This window comes from Pelobates fuscus, chromosome 12 (genome assembly GCF_036172605.1).
Source record: "Pelobates fuscus isolate aPelFus1 chromosome 12, aPelFus1.pri, whole genome shotgun sequence".
In the NCBI taxonomy this organism is placed as follows: domain Eukaryota; kingdom Metazoa; phylum Chordata; class Amphibia; order Anura; family Pelobatidae; genus Pelobates; species Pelobates fuscus.
In genome coordinates this window covers 3,066,017-3,089,722 of record NC_086328.1, presented here as the reverse complement: position 1 = coordinate 3,089,722, position 23,706 = coordinate 3,066,017, and the positions used below count along the sequence as shown (strand labels likewise).

Here is a 23,706-nt window from a genome sequence, read left to right as displayed (position 1 = left end):
CCTCTTTCTTAGCAACGAAAAAGAAACCAGCACCAGCAGGAGAGGAGGACCTTCTGATAAAACCTTTACTTAAGGATTCCCGTATATACTCCTCCATAACCTGATTTTCTTTCTCAGAAAGCGGGTAGACCTTACCCCTAGGGGGCATAGTACCTGGCAACAGGTTCATGGCACAATCATAATCACGCGGAGGTAGCTTATCAGCCTCCCTTTTTTAAAAAACCAATGCGAGGTCTGCATACATAGAAGGGACAGAAACAGAAAGTGGTTTAGCAGTGGGCACAGTAAGTAGACATACAGAACGCACACGGGCCATACAGTCTCGTTCACAAGATTCCCCCCAGGACAGTATATCTAAACAACCCCAATCAAGTACTGGGTTGTGTTTAACTAACCAGGGAAAACCCAGAACGATGGGAGCTGTAGGGGAGTCAATTATTTGGAAGGTTAACCTTTCCCTGTGCAAGGCACCCTCGGTCATAACAATTTCTTGGGTTTCCTGGGTCACCAGGTTTTTTTTAAGTGGTCTACCATCTATGGCCTCAACGGCCAAGGGTGTGGCCTTTTGGATCAGAGTCAAGGCTGCGGTTTTAGCAAAATTCTCATCCATAAGGTTGTCTGCAGCACCTGAATCGATCAAGGCTTTGGTTGTTATAGTGGTTTGATTGACCAAAAGAGTAACCGTAATAAACGGTCTAGAGATGGACACATGAGGGGTAAAGGTCATAACACCCGAGGCCGACCCCTCTCTAGGCCTTAGGTGCTGAAGTTTCCCTGCAGATTAGGGCAGGTTCTTCGGAGATGCCCCCTCTTCCCACAATAAAGGCATAACCCCTCCCTTCTGCGATATGTCCTTTCAGCTTCAGTTAACCCTATAGCACCCAATTACATGGGTTCGGGAGATGGTTGTCTAGGAGGAGGTAAGACTAGTAATGCGGTACTGGGTAAAGCAGGTAGCACCGGTGTATTCATCCGTCTTTGACTACGCCTCTCTCTAATACGGTTGTCGATAAGAATGACATAATCTATTACATCATCCAGAAGCACAGGCAATTCTCTGGATGCTATCTCATCTAATATGTAAGCGGCCAAACCCTCCTGAAAGGCTGTTACGAGGGCGTCGTTATTCCAAACCACTTCAGCTGCTAGAGTGCGGAATTCAATAGTATAATCTGCTACTGACCTATTACCCTGTTCGGACCCTAAGCAGAGCTTTTCCAGCAGAAGCAACCCTACCGGGTTGATCAAATGTGCGTTTGAAAGCAGTCAAAAAGTCTGCAAAGGACATTGGGGAAGCATTTTCCCACATGGGATTAGCCCATGCTAAAGCTCTCCCGGACAGGTGGTTAATCAAAAAAGCAATTTTGGTTCTATCAGTGGGGTAGGAACGAGGATTCATCACCAAATGAATATCAATTTGGTTGAGGAACCCACGACACAACGCTGGATCACCGCTATAGCGCTGTGGTGGCGTCATGTGAACTACGTGAGCCGGGACAGGTACTGGATCGGGAATGGGTTCTGGCACAGCAGCAACAGTTTCTTGAACGGCAGGTTGCAAGGGGGCAGTATGAGCCAGTATGGTTTGTAAAGCCTGGGCAAACTGATCCATACGGTGGTCTAACCCATCCATTCTAGCCTCCTGATTTACTAACAGCTGTGGAATGTCAGCAGGTTCCATGGTGGCCCTGTTGTAATGTCACGATTCGGGAACCTAACACGCTAACAGGTCACAGAAAGTAAAGGGTGCAATACCGGTCCTTAGAATGGCCGGGTTAAGCACACTAAGAATAGTCAGGAGACAAGCCAAGTAAAGGGAGCCAGAAAACAGGAGAACGAGAAACAAACCGAGATCAAAGGAATGGAGAATACGGGAAAATCGGAATAACAAGCCAAATAATCGGTAACCAGAGAGAGACGCATGAACAGACAGCAATACAGGTATCACAAGACCACAACAGGGCACTGAGAGACAGGAAAGGTAAGTATATAAATCCTATAGTTAATTCTGATTGGATAACTTCCAATCAGAATTAACAATCACACGTGGGAGATATTTACACCTCCCACTGTGATTAGGGCACTGTGACTTTAACGCCGGGTCGCGTGACCGACCCTGGCGTTCGCATAAATGCGCGGGCTCCCAGCGTGCAGCGTTATACATGCTGCCGCTGGGAGGCGAGGAGGAGGACGCGAGCGGCGCCTGGAGCAGAGAGGACGCCGCTCGCTGACAGGTAGGAGAAGGCGAGACCACGGGCGGCAAAGGAACGGAGGGTGAGTGCTGCAAGTGGATTGCAGCCTCCCCTTACAGCCGCCCGCGGTGCCCTGACAACTGGCTGTTGCCATCTTCAAACGGTCGTATTTTAAAAACTATAAATCCTACAGCGAAGAGCTTTATATTGTGAGAATCACAAGACCCAGACCTACATTTTGATGCATAGTATGTCTCTGAAATATTAAAAATGAAAGCACAGTCGCAGTTTAGATATTGCCCTTCAAAAAGTTTCAATGAATGTCAATGGACGGCGTGAGTTGCAAACAAATGGTCATATTGTGAAAACTATCAGGACTATGGCTTAACCGTGGACATGTTTAATGGCAGGGATAGCTGAACGTTTTGATAAAAGATTTGTGTAGGTGGGCTTGACAATGAGGGAGTGGTGGCAGTTTAGAAATCATGTCCTGATTTTTCAGCTTTTGCCAGCTCCCACTCTAGTTTTGAACATTTTGCCATTCATTCCTATGGGACCAATTTCGCCACAAAAACGACGATATTTCGTGAACCATTCCACGAAACGTTCCACAAAGTAATAGCAATCCGATCGGGAACAATCCGCACGTTTCGGTATATTACTGTCTATGTAGTGTAAAAACTGTGGGAGGAGTTAGGGTGGTAAATTTGGCTATAATAAGAATAATATATATGTGAGATAATATTAAGTGGTCTTGCTATGCAAGAACACTTAATAATGTTAATGAGGTATAATATGTAATAATATAGAATAACATGAGGTGTAATATGTAATAATATAACAATACAGTGGGACCTCGGTTTACGAAGTTAATGCGTTCTCCGGGACGTTTCTTATTGCAAAAAATGTGTAAACCGAAACGCGGTTTCCCATAGGAATGCATTGAAAACCAATTAATCCGTTCTGGAGGTCAGAAAAAGTCAAATTGAGCTGGCATGGAAAGCAACACACAATGCAGAACACACAGTAAAAGGCATGCAAACGACAAAGCTCAGCTCCCTAACTTTCCACAGCTTGAGAAATGCACCAAAAAGTCCCAAAACAACTGCAAACAATTTCCAGAATGGCTCCAAAACTCGATCCAAAGGCCACTCCAACACCTCCACACTCGACGCCACGTGCTACCCACAGGCTCCAGCATGCAGGGGGCGGCGCTATAAACCTCCCAGGTGCAATGCATCCTGGGGAAACTTGCTTTGTATTGCGAAAAGTTTTTTTGTAAACCGAGGCATTATTTTCAATGGATTTTCATTTGTAAACCGAAAATTATGGTAACCGAGGCGTTTGTAAACCGAGGTCCCGTTGTATAATGTTAATAAGGTATAATATGTAATAATATATAATAACATGAGGTATAATATGTAATAATATAAAGATATAATGTTAATAAGGTATAATATGTATAATATAGAATAACATGAGGTATAATATGTAATAATATAAAGATATAATGTTAATAAGGTATAATATGTATAATATAGAATAACATGAGGTGTAAGATGTAATAATATGGAATAACATGAGGTGTAATATGTAATAATATAGAATAATATGAGGTATAATATAAAGATATAATGTTAATGAGGTATAATATGTAATAATATAGAATAATATGAGGTGTAATATGTAATAATATAGACTAATATAAGGTATAATATAAAAATAATGTTAATAAGGTATAATATGTAATAATAAATAATAATATGAAGTATAATATGTAATAATATAGAATAATATGAGGTGTAATATGGAATAATATGGAATAACATGAGGTGTAATATGTAATAATATAGAATAATATGAGGTATAATATAGAATAATATGAGGTATAATATAAAGATATAATGTTAATGAGGTATAATATGTAATAATATAGAATAATATGAGGTGTAATATGTAATAATATAGAATAATATGAGGTATAATATAAAGATATAATGTTAATGAGGTATAATATGTAATAATATGAGGTATAATATAAAAATATAATGTTAATGAGGTATAATATAAAAATATAATGTTAATGAGGTATAATATAGAATAATGTGAGGTATAATATAAAGATATAATGTTAATGAGGTATAATATGTAATAATATAGAATAACATGAGGTGTAATATGTAATAATATAGACTAATATGATGTATAATATAAAAATATAATGTTAATAAGGTATAATATGTAATAATAAATAATATGAAGTACAATATGTAATAATATAGAATAATATGAGGTGTAATATGTAATAATATGGAATAACATGAGGTGTAATATGTAATAATATAGAATAATATGAGGTAAAATATATAAAGCTATAAGGTTAATGAGGTATAATATGTAATAATATAGAATAATATGAGGTATAATATAAAGATATAATATGTCATAATTTATAATAATATGAGGTATAATATAAAGCTATAAGGTTAATGAGGTATAATATGTAATAATATATAATAATATGAGGTATAATATAGAATAATATAAGGTATAATATAAAGATATAATGATATGTCTAGCCCCTCCCATCACGTGACCAGCTCTCGCTTTGCCTGTAGTTGCATCAGCCGGTCTCCCGGCATGCCTCGCGCTCACTGAGTTACAGCTGACAGAACCAATCACAAGCAGGATCTTATTCTGTTAGCCAATCAGTGAGAAGTGAGGCGTGGCATGTGTCTGGCTGGGGCAACTTCTCTCCTAGTCCTGTCAGAGAAGCGTGTGGAGGATTTACCGGAGCTAGCGGGTAATAATACCGGCTACTGGGGTAATAATACCGGCTACTGGGTAATAATACCGGCTACTGGGGTAATAATACCGAATACTGGGTAATAATACCGGCTACTGGGGTAATAATACCGGCTACTGGGTAATAATACCGGCTACTGGGTAATAATACCGGCTACTGGGTAATAATACCGGCTACTGGGGTAATAATACCGGCTACTGGGGTAATAATACCGGCTACTGGGTAATAATACCGGCTACTGGGTAATAATACCGGCTACTGGGTAATAATACCGGCTACTGGGTAATAATACCGGCTACTGGGGTAATAATACCGAATACTGGGTAATAATACCGGCTACTGGGGTAATAATACCGGCTACTGGGTAATAATACCGGCTACTGGGGTAATAATACCGGCTACTGGGTAATAATACCGGCTACTGGGTAATAATACCGGCTACTGGGGTAATAATACCGGCTACTGGGTAATAATACCGGCTACTGGGGTGATAATACCGGCTACTGGGTAATAATACCGGCTACTGGGTAATAATACCGGCTACTGGGGTGATAATACCGGCTACTGGGGTAATAATACCGGCTACCGGGGTAATAATACCGGCTACCGGGGTAATAATACCGGCTACTGGGTAATAATACCGGCTACTGGGTAATAATACCGGCTACTGGGGTAATAATACCGGCTACTGGGTAATAATACCGGCTACTGGGTAATAATACCGGCTACCGGGGTAATAATACCGGCTACCGGGGTAATAATACCGGCTACCGGGGTAATAATACCGGCTACTGGGTAATAATACCGGCTACTGGGTAATAATACCGGCTACTGGGTAATAATACCGGCTACTGGGTAATAATACCGGCTACTGGGTAATAATACCGGCTACTGGGTAATAATACCGGCTACTGGGGTAATAATACCGAATACTGGGTAATAATACCGGCTACTGGGGTGATAATACCGAATACTGGGTAATAATACCGGCTACTGGGGTAATAATACCGGCTACTGGGGTAATAATACCGGCTACTGGGGTAATAATACCGAATACTGGGTAATAATACCGGCTACTGGGTAATAATACCGGCTACTGGGGTAATAATACCGAATACTGGGTAATAATACCGGCTACTGGGTAATAATACCGAATACTGGGTAATAATACCGGCTACTGGGTAATACCGGCTACTGGGTAATAATACCGGCTACTGGGGTAATAATACCGGCTACTGGGGTAATAATACCGGCTACTGGGGTAATAATACCGAATACTGGGTAATAATACCGAATACTGGGTAATAATACCGGCTACTGGGTAATAATACCGGCTACTGGGGTAATAATACCGGCTACTGGGGTAATAATACCGAATACTGGGTAATAATACCGGCTACTGGGGTAATAATACCGGCTACTGGGGTAATAATACCGGCTACTGGGGTGATAATACCGAATACTGGGTAATAATACCGGCTACTGGGTAATAATACCGGCTACTGGGGTAATAATACCGGCTACTGGGGTAATAATACCGGCTACTGGGGTAATAATACCGGCTACTGGGGTGATAATACCGGCTACTGGGGTGATAATACCGGCTACTGGGGTGATAATACCGGCTACTGGGGTGATAATACCGGCTACTGGGGTGATAATACCGGCTACTGGGGTGATAATACCGAATACTGGGTAATAATACCGGCTACTGGGTAATAATACCGGCTACTGGGGTAATAATACCGGCTACTGGGGTAATAATACCGGCTACCGGGGTAATAATACCGGCTACCGGGGTAATAATACCGGCTACCGGGGTAATAATACCGGCTACTGGGTAATAATACCGGCTACTGGGGTAATAATACCGGCTACTGGGGTAATAATACCGGCTACTGGGGTAATAATACCGGCTACTGGGGTAATAATACCGGCTACTGGGGTGATAATACCGGCTACTGGGGTGATAATACCGAATACTGGGTAATAATACCGGCTACTGGGTAATAATACCGGCTACTGGGGTAATAATACCGGCTACTGGGGTAATAATACCGGCTACTGGGGTGATAATACCGGCTACTGGGGTGATAATACCGGCTACTGGGGTGATAATACCGAATACTGGGTAATAATACCGAATACTGGGTAATAATACCGGCTACTGGGGTAATAATACCGGCTACTGGGGTAATAATACCGGCTACTGGGGTAATAATACCGGCTACCGGGGTAATAATACCGGCTACTGGGGTAATAATACCGGCTACCGGGGTAATAATACCGGCTACCGGGGTAATAATACCGGCTACCGGGGTAATAATACCGGCTACTGGGTAATAATACCGAATACTGGGTAATAATACCGAATACTGGGTAATAATACCGGCTACTGGGGTGATAATACCGAATACTGGGTAATAATACCGGCTACTGGGTAATAATACCGGCTACTGGGTAATAATACCGGCTACTGGGGTAATAATACCGAATACTGGGTAATAATACCGGCTACTGGGGTAATAATACCGAATACTGGGTAATAATATCGGCTACTGGGGTAATAATACCGAATACTGGGGTTATAATACCGGCTACTGGGGTAATAATACCGAATACTGGGGTTATAATACCGGCTACTGGGTAATAATACCGGCTACTGGGTAATAATACCGGCTACTGGTGTAATAATACCGAATACTGGGTAATAATACCGGCTACTGGGGTAATAATCCCGGCTACTTGGGTAATAATACCAAATACTTGGGTAATAATACCGGCTACTGGGGTAACAATACCGGCTACTCTGGGTAACAATACCGAATACTGGGGTAATAATACCAAATACCGGGTAATAATACCGGCTACTGGGGTAATAATACCGAATAATGGGTAATAATACCGGCTACTGGGGTAATAATACCAAATACCAGGTAATAATACCGGGTACTGGGTAATAATACCGAATAACGGGTAATAATACGGCTACTGGGTAATAATACCGGGTGATAATACCGGCTACTGGGGTAATAATACCAAATACCGGGTAATAATACCGGCTACTGGGGTAATATTACCGAATAATGGGTAATAACAGGTAATAATACCGGCTACTGGGGTAATAATACCAAATACCGGGTAATAATACAGTCTACTGGGTAATAATACCGGGTAATAATACCGGCTACTGGGTAATATTACTGGGTAATAATACCGGCTACTGGGTAATAATACCGGTTACTGGTTAATAATACCAAATACCGGGTAATAATACCGGCTTCTGGGTAATAATACCGGGTAATAATACCGGCTACTGGGGTAATAATACCGGCTACTAGGCAATAATACTGGGTAATCATACCGGCTACTGGGGTAATCATACCGGCTACTGGGGTAATAATACCGGCTACTGGGGTAATAATACCGGCTACTGGGGTAATAATACCGAATACTGGGGTAATAATACCGAATACTGGGGTAATAATACCGAATACTGGGGTAATAATAACGAATACTGGGGTAATAATAACGAATACTGGGGTAATAATAACGAATACTGGGGTAATAATAACGAATACTGGGGTAATAATAACGAATACTGGGGTAATAATACCGAATAATGGGTAATAATACCGGCTACCGGGCAATAATACCAAATACCGGGCAATAATACCGGCTACTGGGGTAGTATTACTGGGGTAATAATACCGGCTACTGGGTAGTAATACCGGCTACTAGGTAATAATACCGAATACTGGGTAAAAATACCGAATACTGAGCGATAATACCAGCTACTGGGTATTAATACCGGCCACTGGGGTAATATTTCATTTTTCAAGATTCTTTTGTTTCAGGTGTTGTACCGGAGGATTGCAGGAAGGCAGATGTTGTTCCTATATTTAAAAAGGGTTCAAAATCCTTGCCTGGAAATTATAGACCTGTGAGCTTAACTTCTGTAACTGGGAAAATACTTGAAGGGCTATTAAGGGATAATATTCAGAAATTCATTGGGGAGAACTTTGTTATTAGCAATAATCAGCATGGTTTTATGAAACATAGGTCATGTCAAACTAACCTAATTGCATTCTACGAAGAAGTAAGTAGAAGTATAGATCAGGGTGTTGCAGTGGATGTGATCTACTTGGATTTTGCCAAGGCATTTGATACGGTTCCTCACAATAGGTTAGTCTTCAAACTAAAAGAAATTGGTCTAGATGAATATTCTTGTTCTTGGGTAGAACATTGGCTTAAGGATAGAGTACAACGAGTTGTCATTAATGGTAAATTTTCAGGCTGGACAAAAGTGGTAAGTGGTGTCCCTCAGGGTTCTGTTTTGGGACCACTTCTATTTAACATATTTATAAATGATCTTGAACTAGGCATTGAAATTCATGTATCAGTGTTTGCAGATGACACAAAACTTTGTAAAGTAATAAAATGTGAGCAGGATATTGCTTTGCTGCAGAGAGATTTGGATGGAGTGGGCACTAAAATGGCAGATTAAATTTAACGTAGAGAAATGCAAAGTTATGCACTTCGGGGTCAAGAATGCTCAAGCAACTTACACACTAAATGGTAGTAAATTAGGGATAACCACACATAAGAAGGATTTGGGAATTGTTATAGACAACAAATTAGGCAGCAATATGCAATGTCAATCTGCAGTTGCTAAAGCCAGTAAGATTTTGTTTTAGTTTGGAAAAACGGCGCCTGAGAGGGGATATGATAACTTTATACAAATATATTCGGGGCCAGTACAAACCTTTATCTGGAAATCTATTCATAAACAGGGCTATACATAGGACACGAGGTCACACATTTAGGCTGGAAGAAAGGAGATTTAATCTAAGGCAAAGAAAAGTTTTTTGTTTTTTTTTACAGTAAGAGCAATAAGGATATGGAATTCTCTGCCTGAAGAGGTGGTTTTGTCAGAGTCTATATAGATGTTTAAACTGCAATTGGATAAATACTTACAAAAACATAACATACAGGGATATAATTTCTAATTAGTGGGGTAATAGCTGCTTGATACACGGAGACATCTGACTGCTATTTTGGGGTCAAGAAGGAATTTTTTCCTAGTTTGTGGCAAAATTGGAAGCGCTTCAGACCAGGTTTTTTGCCTTCTTTTGGATCAACAGCAACAACATATGTGAGGAAGGCTGAACTTGATGGACGCAAGTCTCTTTTCAGCTATGTAAAAATAAAACCGGCTACTGAGCGATAATACCGGATACAGGTTAATAATACTGGATATTGGGTAATAATACTGGGCACTAAGCGATAATACCGGATACTGGGTGATAATACCGTGTTCCGAGCGATGATAATGGGTAATAATACCGGGCTATTGGGGCTGCAACCAGTAGTGGAGTATTGGGGCTGTTAACTGTAGGTGGGTAGTGGCATATTGAAGGTGGAATGCAGGTAGGTATTGGAGAAGTAACATGGGTAGGATGTGTTGAAGGGTTGTCTACAGCATAGAATGTTATTGTAAACTAAATCCTTTGAAAACACCATATTTTTTTCTTCCTATTTACATAGCTTAGTGTGTCACCATGGCAACTTCACTAACAGCCCGTGAGATCCGGCAGAGGTTTATTGACTTCTTTAAAGAAAACGGCCATACGTATGTCCACTCCTCAGCTACCGTGCCCCTGGATGACCCCACTCTGCTTTTTGCAAACGCTGGCATGAATCAGGTATCATTTACTGCCATTTTCTCCAGTCACCCACACCTCGCCCTTGCAGCAATTTCAGAATTTGCCACAGCAGTTGTTAGTGTGTGTTTATAGAAAATCATTATTAAAAGCTTTGCACTTTTTCAGTAACATGGGATTCAGTGACTGTAGGGTGTGGCTCCCATTTTAAGCATGTTGGTTCTGTATGTTTAGTCAGTCCTCCCCCCAGCATGCAGATTCAGAAGTTTGCAACACACGAAGAGGCTTGTATAAAAGCACTGCATGGCATGTTTGTATGATTTATAGTGGAAAATGATTGTTTCCAGATTCTGATAAATCTTGTAGCAACCTAACATCTCATATAGTGTAAAGTGAAGGACAGCGTGACTTATTGTTTACTGGAAAAAGAGAGAGATTGTGACATGTATTTGAATGGTGGGGTACTGACATGGTATCATATATTTACTTATTGTTCCACAAAGCTTTGCAATCATGTCACCCCACACACCTCCTCCAGTTTCTGTAACTCTAGCAGGCTGTGTGCTCTGTACCTGAAAACTCCCATTTAACCACGTGAAACGTGAGGAATTTTCATCTAGAAATGTTTATTCAGAGAATAGTAGTTGTTGAGGAAGTGTCTTTAATTTCTATTTCTCTGCTGTCATATTTCCCTCTCTAGTTCAAGCCAATATTCCTTAACACGATTGACCCGTCTCACCCCATGGCAAAGCTTAACCGAGCTGCCAACACACAGAAGTGCATCCGTGCCGGAGGCAAGCACAATGACCTCGATGATGTGGGGAAAGATGTCTATCATCACACATTCTTTGAAATGCTGGGATCTTGGTCTTTTGGCGATTACTTCAAGGTGAGCCTTTCCACTGTGAGGTTTAAGTAGGCTCAGATTAGTAAGCGCATTGTTCAGGCAGGTGCTCCCTTTATCTTCACTGTGTGTGTTTTGAAATAAATCCTTTTTTTATTTTTATTTTAATATCTCATTATCACTTTGTATCCTGGCAGGAATTAGCATGTAAACTTGCCCTTGATTTGCTCACCAAGGAGTTTGGGATTGACATTGACCGACTGTATGTCACATATTTTGGTGGCAACGAGGCAGCTGGTTTGGACCCTGATCTGGAGTGTAAACAAATATGGCTGAACCTGGGGTAAGAGACGAGACGTAGAACCATATTATATTTATATCTTATCAGGTAGGTTTCTATCTCACTGTCCCCTTTATCCATGTTTGCAGTCTCCCAGAAAGCCGGATCTTACCAGGGAGCATGAAGGATAATTTCTGGGAGATGGGGGATACTGGCCCCTGTGGCCCCTGCAGTGAGATGCATTATGACCGAATTGGAGGCCGTGATGCTGCCCATCTGGTGAATATGGATGATCCCAATGTTCTCGAGGTTTGGAACCTGGTGTTCATCCAGTTTAACCGGTATGTTTATTTTATACTCCTAGTTATTGCTCTAATGAGTGTCTGGATTTCATGGAAACTCAATCTAACACTCTGCATTGGTTTGCAGGGAGTCAGATGGGACTCTCAAGCCTTTACCTAAGAAGAGCATTGATACAGGAATGGGGCTGGAGAGGCTGGTGTCTGTGCTGCAGAACAAGATGTCCAATTATGACACAGATCTCTTTGTTCCATACTTTGAAGCCATCCAGAAGGTACTGCTTTCTATGATTGATGCAGCTTCCCTGAGCTGTGACCCTGATGGGCAGAATATTTACGTCTTGATAACACTTGGTTATATAACTATTTGTGAACTTTGTATGTTTGGTCTTTATTGTCTCTGAGTACAGATAATAAATGATGGTCCAGGCACTCAAAGTGAGCAGGTGTATTGGAGCAGATGAAAGCTGTTTTGAAGTGGGGGGGGGGGGAGAAATAACTTTACATTTTCTGGCAGTTTCTAACAACAACATGCGGACTCATTATTCAAGGGCCAGTCAGCTGTCCAATATAAATAGTTTTCTGTAGAGTCCCTGCCATTGAAGACATTTTATTGGAATTACGGTTTGTATATTATAATTGAAGTATTAAGGCCATGCATTCCTGTTCCAGTTTAAAGCAGTGCCGATTCTTGTTACAGTTACCAGATCCCAGAATGAAATCACATCAAGGTGACGCTGATTACAGCCGGCAGTTTTTAGGGTTCACTGTTCATCATTGACATGTACTAATTTTGTCTTTATAGCTTTTGCTTCCAAGTTAGAATAGGTTAAGGTGTAAAGAAATTCCCTCCCAGCCCATTGTGGCTTTATAACGGCAGGATTTACCCAAAATTCACACCGTTAGAAGCTGCCTCTTTCCCCTCTGACATTAAAGGGACACTCCAGGCACCCAGACCACTTCTGCCCATTGGAGTGGTCTGGGTGCCAACTCCCACTACCCTTAACCCTGCAACTGTAACTATTGCAGTTTTCATAAACTGCAATAATTACCTTGCAGGGTGAACTCCTTCCCTAGTGGCTGTGTACTAGACAGCCGCTAGAGGGCACTTCCTGGTTCATAGCACAGGTTTTCTGTGCTATAGCGTCGCTGGACGTCCTCACGCTGTGTGAGGACCTCCAGTGTCGCTAAAATCCCCATAGGAAAGCATTGAAAAGCATTTTCAATGCTTTCCTATGGAGAGGTCTAATGGGCATGCGCAACATTGCCGTGCATGCACATTAGGTCTCCCCAGCCGGCGGGCGGGATCAGTCTTCCCTGCTGGCTGACATAATGAAGGGGTGGAGCAGCGGCACTGAAGGGGTTAAAACCCCATTCAGTTACTTACTTTAATCTAGCGTCTGGCTCCCTCCCAACGTCAGTGGAGACGCATGCGCGGCAAGTGCCGCGCGCATTTAAAGTCTCCATAGGAAAGCATTTCTCAGTGCTTTACGATGGATGCAAAATTTGCATCCAGCGTCGCCGATGCGCCTCTAGCGGCTGTCCGAGAGGCTGGATTAACCCCAAATGTAAACCTATAAACTGATTAACTCCTTCACTTCCACCGTACATATGGAAACTGATTAACTCCTTCACTGCCACCGTACATATGGAAACTGATTAACTCCTTCACTGCCACATTACATATAGAAACTGATTAACTCCTTCACTGCCACATTACATATAGAAACTGATTAACTCCTTCACTGCCACATTACATATAGAAACTGATTAACTCCTTCACTGCCACATTACATATAGAAACTGATTAACTCCTTCACTGCCACATTACATATAGAAACTGATTAACTCCTTCACTGCCACATTACATATAGAAACTGATTAACTCCTTCACTGCCACATTACATATAGAAACTGATTAACTCCTTCACTGCCACATTACATATAGAAACTGATTAACTCCTTCACTGCCACCGTACATATATACCACAGTGCTTGGTGCTCTGGGCCAGAATGGCTCGGACAGCATATTCTCCTGCACTGCTGTAACTGTGCATGTGCCTTGTGTACTGCACCGCAATCCATAACCAATCTGCATAGCGTGCCCTGTATAGTGTATGGAAAACTCTCATTTTAGAATATTTAGAGTAACTACTAGTTAGCTTTAGCTACAATTTTAAGATGTCTGGTAGACAGCCACTAGAGGAGGCGTTAACCCAAGCAGGTAATTATTGCAGTTTATAAAAAAAAAACTGCAATAATTACCTCTCTAGGGTTAAGGGTGATGGGAGTTTGCACCCAGACCACTTCAATGAGCTGAAGTGGTCTGGGTGCTTACAGTGTCCCTTTAATCATCAATTTCTAGGCTTATATATGTAAACTGTAGATTGTTATTCCTGCATAACATGGCCTTCTGCTATAGCACACCAACTATCTTGACTTTTTAGGGCACTGGTGCCAGGCCCTATTCCGGAAAGGTTGGTGCAGAGGATGAAGATGGCATAGATATGGCATACAGAGTGCTGGCAGACCATGCCAGGACAATCACTGTAGCACTTGCTGATGGAGGACGACCAGATAACACTGGACGAGGGTAAGAAACACAACGTTATAGTAGTATGTACACTGTGTTTTGTGGAGTTGTTTGTAGCTGGTAACTATGACAAATTATTCCAACTTCCAGGTATGTCCTGCGGCGTATCCTGCGCCGTGCTGTACGGTACGCCCATGAGAAACTTGGTGCGCCAAAGGGATTTTTCTCTACTCTGGTTGATGTGGTTGTCCAGTCGCTGGTAAGATGTAGTGGAATGTTATTAAATAAAGACGAGTGGTGGCTGACCAGCCTTAAGGTATTTGTCACCTCTATAGTGATCATGAAGTCCATGAAAAGTGTGACATTTTAGCAGGGGGCATTTTGATATTTTTATCGTTTTCTCCTTTGAAGTCCCAATTTTCTTTGTGGTCTCAGCCAACATTTGTGTTTGTAATTTTTGTTTGCGTATCTTGCATACAAGATTACAATTTGGTACTTTTGCTGTGAATATTTACCCTGAGTACACCACTTCCTCGCATGTGTTTGGTAGGATTTCATGAGGTTTAAAGACTACAAGGACAAGCGAACATACCATTTTCAAACTTGGAGTTTGCATTAAGTTAATGAGGCATTTGTGACTGAGGCCCATTTAAAAAAATATATAATTTATATATTGTTCCACTGTACTTTCCTGCTTTAAATATGGAAAAATTTAAGAAATACAATGTCATACTTTTACTTATATCTACAAAATAGTACAACAACAAAAATCTTAATATAGATTCCACTTATTAGTGCTGATTGTTAAAACGCCTCACATATGCCTGTGAGAGTTCATGTTTTCACTACTACTACTACTTTCACTTTTACTTAACTAGTTTACTGTGTACATCAACGGTCACTAAGTGTCTAGGTTCTGTTTTTATGTAGTGCATATTATTGTCAGGTAGGTAGAGGAATGGCTGTCATATCTGTAAAGTGCAGTTGATCAGAGCAGATGGTAACGTGACCAGTATCTTTCTCCACTATAATCACTGTGACATTTGGTGAAATGTAATGCCGAACTTGCCTTTCTTTAATCGATTTCTCTTCTCTCCCTCTGTCGGGATCTGTTCTTCATTTCTTCCTGTCTGCTCGAGTTTTCTTTAAAACATAAGACAAAGTAGGGACTACTTTGGAGGTTTCCCAGCTTTGACCAGTGGAGGAACAAAGTGTGCTTCGTTTGCAGTGATCAAAGCAATTCTCGTTATTAATCCGTGATCTCGCAATGCTTCCTGTCAGTATTCCCGAAGGTCCTGTCACTTAGACAGAACGCCCGCGAAACTACCGAATTTCATCAGAATGAAAACAGTTTCTGCATTCATGTTAGGACACAATTCGGGACTTTGTTCGGATCGGAATTTCATTTGAATGAATGAAACTCCGATCCTATTTGTACCGCGGCTGTATCTTGCAGCCGCTTAGTAGATAGCTCCCTAATTCCCACGGTATCAGGGAGCCATCTACCAAAAGGCTGAAAGACCTAAATTGGTCTTTCAGCCAAATTTACTAATACGAAGTAAAGATTACTTCGTATTAGTAAATTCTGCCCCTACTCGCTATACCGCGGTCAAATCTGGTCAAGCGTAGGAAGCCTTAATAAGACAAAGTAGTCCCTACTTTATCTTATTTTTGAAAGAAAACTAGCGCAGACAGGAAGAAATGAAGAACAGATCCTGACAGAGGGAGAGAAGAGGAATCGATTAAAGAAAGGTAAGTTCGGCATGACAGTGCCGCTTTAAGGCATACACACAGCTGGTTTGGTTTGCTTGCAGTGTGGTGCTGGGAGTCTGACTGCGGTTTGCATTTCTACTTCAATGGGTGAGTTAATGACAAAAGACAGACCAGCCTTGCTTTCTTTGCAGGGTGATGCTTTTCCTGAGCTGAAGAAAGATCCAGACCTGGTGAAAGACATAATCAATGAAGAAGAAACTCAGTTCCTGAAAACCCTCATCAGAGGCCGTCGCATCCTGGACCGGAAGATACAGAGCCTGGGGGACAACAAGGTTATTCCTGGTAAGAGCTAACTAGAGCTGGTCCCACCCTGGTATATGAAGCTGCATTCTCCCGGTCTTGTAGAACGGGCACAAATATCACCCCATTTCCTCTCCAGTTATTGAATAGGACCTTTCTTTATGTATAAGCATTGCTGCAAGGTTGTGGCACGCATGCCATGCATCAAAACTGTCATTTAGTGTCACCTGGATGAATTAAACAAGACCTAAAACAAGATTCGTCTTCCTTTCAGGTGACACAGCGTGGTTGCTATATGACACATACGGGTTTCCTGTGGATCTGACGGGTCTCATCGCTGAGGAACGGGGACTGAAAGTGGACATGGAGAGTTTTGAAGAGGAAAGGAAAACTGCTCAGGTATTGCCTGGTCTGACAGCGAGATTTCTAGTGTAGTTTAAACTGCTGCTATTTTGACTTGTTCTTTTGAGTCAGACTGACCCTCTTCTGTCCGCAGCTAAAGTCTCAAGGAAAAGGGAGTGGCGATGAGGATCTTCTGATGTTGGACATCTATGCAATCGAGGAATTGCGTGCTCGTGGAGTGCAGCCAACAGATGATTACCCAAAATATTCCTACACAGCTCTTGATGATGGACTTTATAGTGAGAACTAAACTAAATCCACCTTAAAGCTCTGATTGTGGCATTCTGCCCTCGCCCTCTCCAGGAATAATGTTACAGAACGTACTGTAGATTTACAATACATTTTAGCACTATACTGCTTGCTCTCTGTTAATTGTCTTGAATAGGTTTTATCTGTCACCAGGCAGTTGGTGGTTCCTGCACAGTGATAATATTGGCCTGGCAAGACGTTACTAATATTACTGTATTGCTCTTTTCTAGAGTTTGACATTGTGATGGCGACGGTGCAGGCAATTCGCAGAGCGAAAACGCTTGTGGAGGAAGTCAGCACTGGGCAGGAGTGTGGGCTGGTGCTGGACAAGACCTGCTTTTACGCTGAGCAAGGAGGACAGACGTATGATGAGGGTTACATGGTTCGAGAGGATGAGAGCAGCGAGGATGTAAGCATATTCTAGGGTGTATTTCTTAAACACGTTCCATCAACAAGCTCTGTCCTGCCCATTCCATTCTAACAAACAGCATGTTTGTGTTTTGTTTTTTGACTACTGAGGTTTCTTGTAGCTTGTTTTGTGTGGCTGAGTCGTCCATATTTATTACAGAAGACAGAGTTCACCGTGAGGAATACACAGATCCGTGGAGGTTTCATACTACATGTGGGCACTGTGTATGGGAACCTGAAGGTTGGCGATCGTGTCAGTCTTTATGTTGATGAGGTGAGTATTAGTTTCTTTACATATTCCATGCACAGGCACAAAACATAGCAAATAGTTTATCAAAAGTATTAGCGATATATTTCATTGTCTGTCCAGGTTGCACAATCTCATCCATTACTACATAGAAATTAGTACAGTGAGACCTCGGTTTACAAAAGACTCGGTTAACATAATTTTCGGTTTACAAATGAAAATCCATTGAGCCTCAGTTTACAATTTTTTTTCGCAAAACAAAGCAAGTTTCTCCATGATGCATACCCCCTGCATGCTGGAGCCTGTGGGTAGAACGTGGCGTCGAGTGTGGAGGTGTTGGAGTGGCTTTTGTATGAGTTTTGGAGCCATTCTGAAAATTGTTTGCAGTTGTTTTGGGACATTTTGGTGCATTTCTCAAGCTGTGGAAAGTTAGGGAGCTGAGCTTTGTCGTTTGCATGCCTTTTACTGTGTGTTCTGCATTGTGTGTTGCTTTCCATGCCAGCTCATTTTTACTTTTTTCTGACCTCCAGAAAGGATTAATTGGTTTTCAATGCATGCCTACGGGAAACCGCTTTTTGGTTTACAAATTTTTCGCAATAAGAAACGTCCCGGAGAACGCATTAAATTTGTTAGCCGAGGTCCCACTGTATTTAGCTCTTTCTTAGATTACAGATCAGAGTGAATGTTTTGGGTATGGGATTGCAATCCATTTTTAGCAGTTATAGGTACAATCGTACAGGGAGGGAGTTACTGTTTTTAAGTTAAAAGTTTGTAAGGACTGATAGTTTAATAATGGTAGCCAAATCCAAATCTACTACACCAAAGCTATATTTGTAGAGTATGTACTTTGGAACTGTGACGCTTTTTATTGTACCATTTTTTTTTTTTGAATTCTTTATTTTTGGTGTGCAGGTGAGTACATACAGTTTTCATACGCCACAACAGCGTGCATTTATATTGGAACATAAGCAAGTAAAACAGTGGCAGCAAGAAATTGCACAATATTTTTTAAATAAGCATGTTGACAGATTAGACAGTAATGAATGAGTTACCATGAACAGTTTGCTAAATGACTCGTCTGGTTCAGCGCGCCTTAAGGGAACTGATTATAAGTTTAAAGGGTACTTCGCTGATGGGTTTAGACATCAAAGTTTGGGTAACCCAGAGTACTATTCTGGTCATGTCGCAAGGCATAGTTTGACTTATTGTATACCAAGCCGTTAACTGACAAGTGAGGCTTGAATAAAGGTAGGTCGTAAATGAGTGAAACAAAGCAGACATATTAAAACGTTTAAACCTCGCTCTAGCGCTTGTTTTAGCGTGACCTTAACATGGATATTGTACCATTTTATAATCTATGCCAATGTTTATGGTTGTGTAGATTTTCACACAGCACTGTGTTTTGGCAGTAAATAGAATAGCTCTAATGTTTGGAGAGAAGCACAAACCCATCTTATGGGAAGTTAAGTGAGACCTTCCATTCTAATGCATTGAGTTACTGAAACCGTGTCACCCACTAACGGAAGGGTGCCCAAAAGGTAGATCACCAGATGTTTTAGAACTACAACTTGCATGATGCTTTGCATGTCTTTAGAATTACAAATCATCATGGGGATCTACCTTGTGGGCACCCCTGCTCTAACTGGTCTGCTGCCAGTCCTGTAGACTGACAGATGTGTCCATCAAGTTCAGGTTTTCTCACATCTGTTTTTACTGTTGATCTGAAAGAAGGCAAAAAAAAATGTAAGCGATTTTTCTTGGCTGTTCCCATGTAACTAGGATTAAGGATGTGTGTATGTGTATAAAGCTCATGTTTTGCAGCTTGTGTGTGTGTGTGTGTGTACACACTTTATTTTATGTACATCTTTGTATCTTAGACAAGACGTCGTCCAGTCATGAAGAATCACACAGCTACCCACATTCTGAACTTTGCTCTACGATCTGTGCTCGGGGAGGCTGATCAGAGGGGATCATTAGTTGCTCCCGACAGACTTCGCTTTGATTTCACTGCTAAGGGGGCTCTAACCACTGAGGAGATTCGCAAAACAGAAGAGATTGCAAACCAGCTAATCCAGGAAAACAAGGTGGACACAGTGACATGATCCAGTTCTTATATCCTTCTTTCCATGATCACATAGCATGCATGGTAACTGCTTTCTTTATACATAGGTGGTTTATGCAATGGAATGTCCTCTCGCAGCTGCCAAGGCCATCCAGGGATTGCGTGCCGTATTCGATGAGACCTATCCAGATCCTGTGCGTGTTGTATCTGTAGGAGTACCTGTGGATCTGCTCATGGCTGACCCCACAGGGCCTGGAGGCTCCTCAACATCTGTGGAGTTCTGTGGTGGGACGTAAGTGACCCATTCTCTTCTGGTTCTTAAACTGCTACTTAGTGTGTCGAGAAATCGCAATTTTTTTCCTCCCCAAACAGAGTTTCATCTCTATATCTGCCTCTATATCTAAAGTCCTTTCACCGGGTCTTGATGTTTTCATACAAACTGTGGTAATCTGTGTGTCTCATAGTCGTTCCTTTATGCCCCTTAGTCACTTGAAGAATTCTGGCCATGTGGGCCAATTAGTCATCGTCACAGAAGAAGCCATTGCTAAAGGTATCCGCAGAATTGTTGCAGTCACTGGGTCAGAGGCTGTAAAGGTGAGTGTGTTCTGGGGGCGGAGATTTTAGGGTTTTGTTGCCGGAGTTCAGTCACTCTGTAGCATTCGTGCTGTTTTACAGGCTGTGCGCCGACAGGATGCATTAAATGCTGCTCTCATTGCTGTGGATGAAAAAGTAAAGCAGCAGACCTCTCCCAACAAGGACCTGCAGAAAGAAATAGCAGAACTGAGTGAGGTAACCGCTGCAATTCACCCAGTCTGAAATTTCGGCCTTTTCATACTATTACTGATCCTCATTACTTTCTCCTGCTTCCCATTCAGAACTTGGCTACTGCAGCCATCTCTCAGTGGAAGAAGGATGAGCTGAGAGAACAAATAAAAACATTGAAGAAAACCGTGGATGACCTTGACCGTTCCTACAAAGCCGAAATTCAGAAACGAGTGAGTAGACATTAAGTCCTGTAGCTGGCAGCTCCCTCCCTGGTCTGTCTGCATCTCCTCCCATCATCAGGTTTTCTAGAATGGAATCAATGTGTGCCAGATCGCTCCTCATAAATTCTGCATAGGGAATTGGAGATTTGTTTCTGTATGTTCATATTTTAAACAAATGAATGCATGTAGCCAACATTTAAAGGGCTTAATTGCCTGAACAGAAACCTGTTCATTAATCCTTTACAAACTCTCTAATACAGAGATTTTCTAAGCAGAAAGTTGTGCGTGCTGTGTTCACATTGGAACGTATAGCTCCGCAATGCTAGGAAGTTTAAACCATCTGTGTCATTACCAGGTCCTAGAAAAGACAAAACAGCTCATTGAAGACCAGCCTAATCAACCTGTTCTGGTCCTGGAAATGGAGAGTGGAGCATCTGCTAAAGTAAGTGATATCTACTGCTTGAATGAACTATTTGCTTTTTTCTTTCTGGGGTAAATATTAGTTTGTGCCTCTTACTGGATTTAACCCCTTTAAATCCACTTGTGATCCTGAGTAGTAGGGCTCTCCTGGTATCTCCTTTAATCACAATCGTCTTTTCCCTTTAACAGGCTCTGAATGAATCCCTGAAGCTCCTGAAATCCCACTCGCCCCAAACTGCAGCCATTATGTTCTCTGTGGATAATGACTCTGGGAAGATTACATGTTTGTGTCAGGTGCCTCAGGTAATGACTTGTCATCTCTTTCCTGCCTGCTGTATGTATCTGTAAAAACAGGTTTGTGGAAAAAGACAGATGATAGGCTAATGGGGCACGTTAGAAGGTAACAGTTGTGTAGCTTACTGCTCGGTATAATCAGTCTATCTGAGCAGATCCCCAGCACTTCCCTTGTTGAAAACTGTATTTTTTACTTGCAGGAAACTGCCAATAAGGGGCTAAAAGCATGCGAATGGGTAAACAAAGTGTCTGAACTCATGGAAGGGAAAGGAGGCGGTAAAGACACATCAGCACAAGCTACAGGAAGGAATGTTGGGAGTCTGTCCGAGATTCTGAGGGTCGCTGAAGACTTTGCAAAGCTAAAGTTAGAGTCTGTGAAGAACTGAACTACAGAATCGAATATATATTGCCACACTAACCCCTCATCTTAATATTTTTATCGCCAGCAACAATGTGCAGAAAAAAAGGTGGCCTTCCGTCCAGCTCTGAAGGGGTTAATTCCATGGACCTTTTGGTGGTACATATGGTATGTGGGGGGTGTCACCCTCTCATTGCCCTGGAAGGACTGATTTTTCCAGAAAAGGGAATGTTACATGTTTTCTTGTTCAGCTGTCCTAGTACATTGCCGAGTTCAAGGGACAGAGTAGTATTAGTTCCTCTCAGCATGGACCTGCGCTAATGCCGATGCTGGGATAATGTCAAAGCTCTTCTGCTGGACTCTGGTCCTGTGTTTTTGCCTGCTGCCTTTACAGGCCAGTTAGACGTGTTATAGAATGCACTCTAGGGTAACCTGGGACGTAGCTGCTACCACTCCCTACATTGTTACTTTTCCAGCAATGCACGGGTTAATGTTTCTAGGCTCCCCACCTTCTAGTGAAATTTACTCTTAGCAGATTTGGAGAAATGACTTGCCTGTAATTGGGAAGTGTAACTGAAAAGCTTGTAGAAACTCATTCAACGTTCATAACTGCACGTCATTCATGTCAAATAAAACTGATGCAACTTGAACCTATCTGTTGTGTGATAAAAACATCTGACTGTCTGAGAGCTGGGCTGTAACTTATTAGGATTTTAAACACGGTGGGCAGCATACAGGGACATTCAATATTTATTGAGCATTCAGACTGTACAGATTTCGAATAATGCTGAAAGTGTCTAGTTACATATGTGCAGGATCAGTTTACAAAATAACATTTTCAGGACAAGTCACTTTGATAGCAGATGTACAACTTATTTTAGCAAATCATGTCGTGAGTGATTTGCTAGCGCTGCATAAACAAGGTGATTTTAACAACTAAATGGCAGAGAATTGAGCAGTGAGACTGCAGGGACATGATCTATACATCAACACTGCTTCATTATGATTAAGCTGTTTTAGTGACTATAATGTCCCTTGAAATCTGAATGTAGTTTGGATCACTAAACCAAAAATAAAGTGAAATAGTACGGAATGCCATCATGTATGGCCGTAGATCGACCCTTAGCTTTTACTTTAAAGAACCAGTTGAAATGAAGTTGTTTGGGTGCCATGAGGTCCCTAGTGCTGGCTCACCTTGAGCAGTTAAACCGAAAGTCTGTTTCAGTGCGGAATATCCATGTCTGTCCTTCCATTTTTTTTCTTCTTCAAAATCTTTAAACTGGAAGGCTCTTGCAGAATCTGGAAATGGTGTTACTGATTGGTTGAGAGCGGTAATATAACAATCAGGGACTCCCCATTCATAAAACTGACTTGAACAAGAATAGTTTAACCTCTTAAGCTGAGACAGTCCCATCTAGTAACTAAAGTATATCTCCATTCAAATTGGCAGCTGGACACTTGTTCTAAGATATTGTACTTATTCTGAGAAATACTTATACTTACTGACAATTTATAGAACTAAAATGTAATTTAGAAGAACAATGTATCTTATTTACACAGACTGATTTCTAAAAGTTTATTTTAGTTTAATGTCACATTACTGGGAGTATTATTGCTGTGGAGCTCTGTTATACACTCAGGCACATTACT

At 41.6% G+C, this 23,706-nt stretch overlaps 1 protein-coding gene across 2 annotated transcripts; it reads left to right on the top strand.

Moving 5' to 3' along the window:
* Window positions 1-4,905: 4,905 nt before the first annotated feature.
* AARS1 (alanyl-tRNA synthetase 1) lies at window positions 4,906-22,706 on the top strand. Of its 2 annotated transcripts, none has more exons than XM_063438299.1 (21): window positions 4,906-4,995; window positions 10,546-10,703; window positions 11,362-11,550; window positions 11,703-11,848; window positions 11,935-12,126; window positions 12,215-12,359; window positions 14,532-14,677; window positions 14,768-14,876; window positions 16,522-16,672; window positions 16,905-17,029; window positions 17,127-17,271; window positions 17,512-17,690; window positions 17,850-17,963; window positions 19,814-20,020; window positions 20,106-20,290; window positions 20,484-20,592; window positions 20,674-20,787; window positions 20,874-20,993; window positions 21,340-21,426; window positions 21,594-21,707; window positions 21,899-22,706. In XM_063438299.1, the coding sequence occupies exons 2-21, from the start codon at window positions 10,560-10,562 to the stop codon at window positions 22,082-22,084; spliced, it is 2,907 nt and encodes a 968-aa protein (XP_063294369.1). In that variant the 5' UTR covers window positions 4,906-4,995; window positions 10,546-10,559; the 3' UTR covers window positions 22,085-22,706. The 2 variants fall into 2 exon arrangements, with proteins under 2 accessions (XP_063294369.1, XP_063294370.1); XM_063438300.1 differs by lacking the exon at window positions 4,906-4,995 and adding an exon at window positions 8,739-8,759.
* Window positions 22,707-23,706: the final 1,000 nt, after the last annotated feature.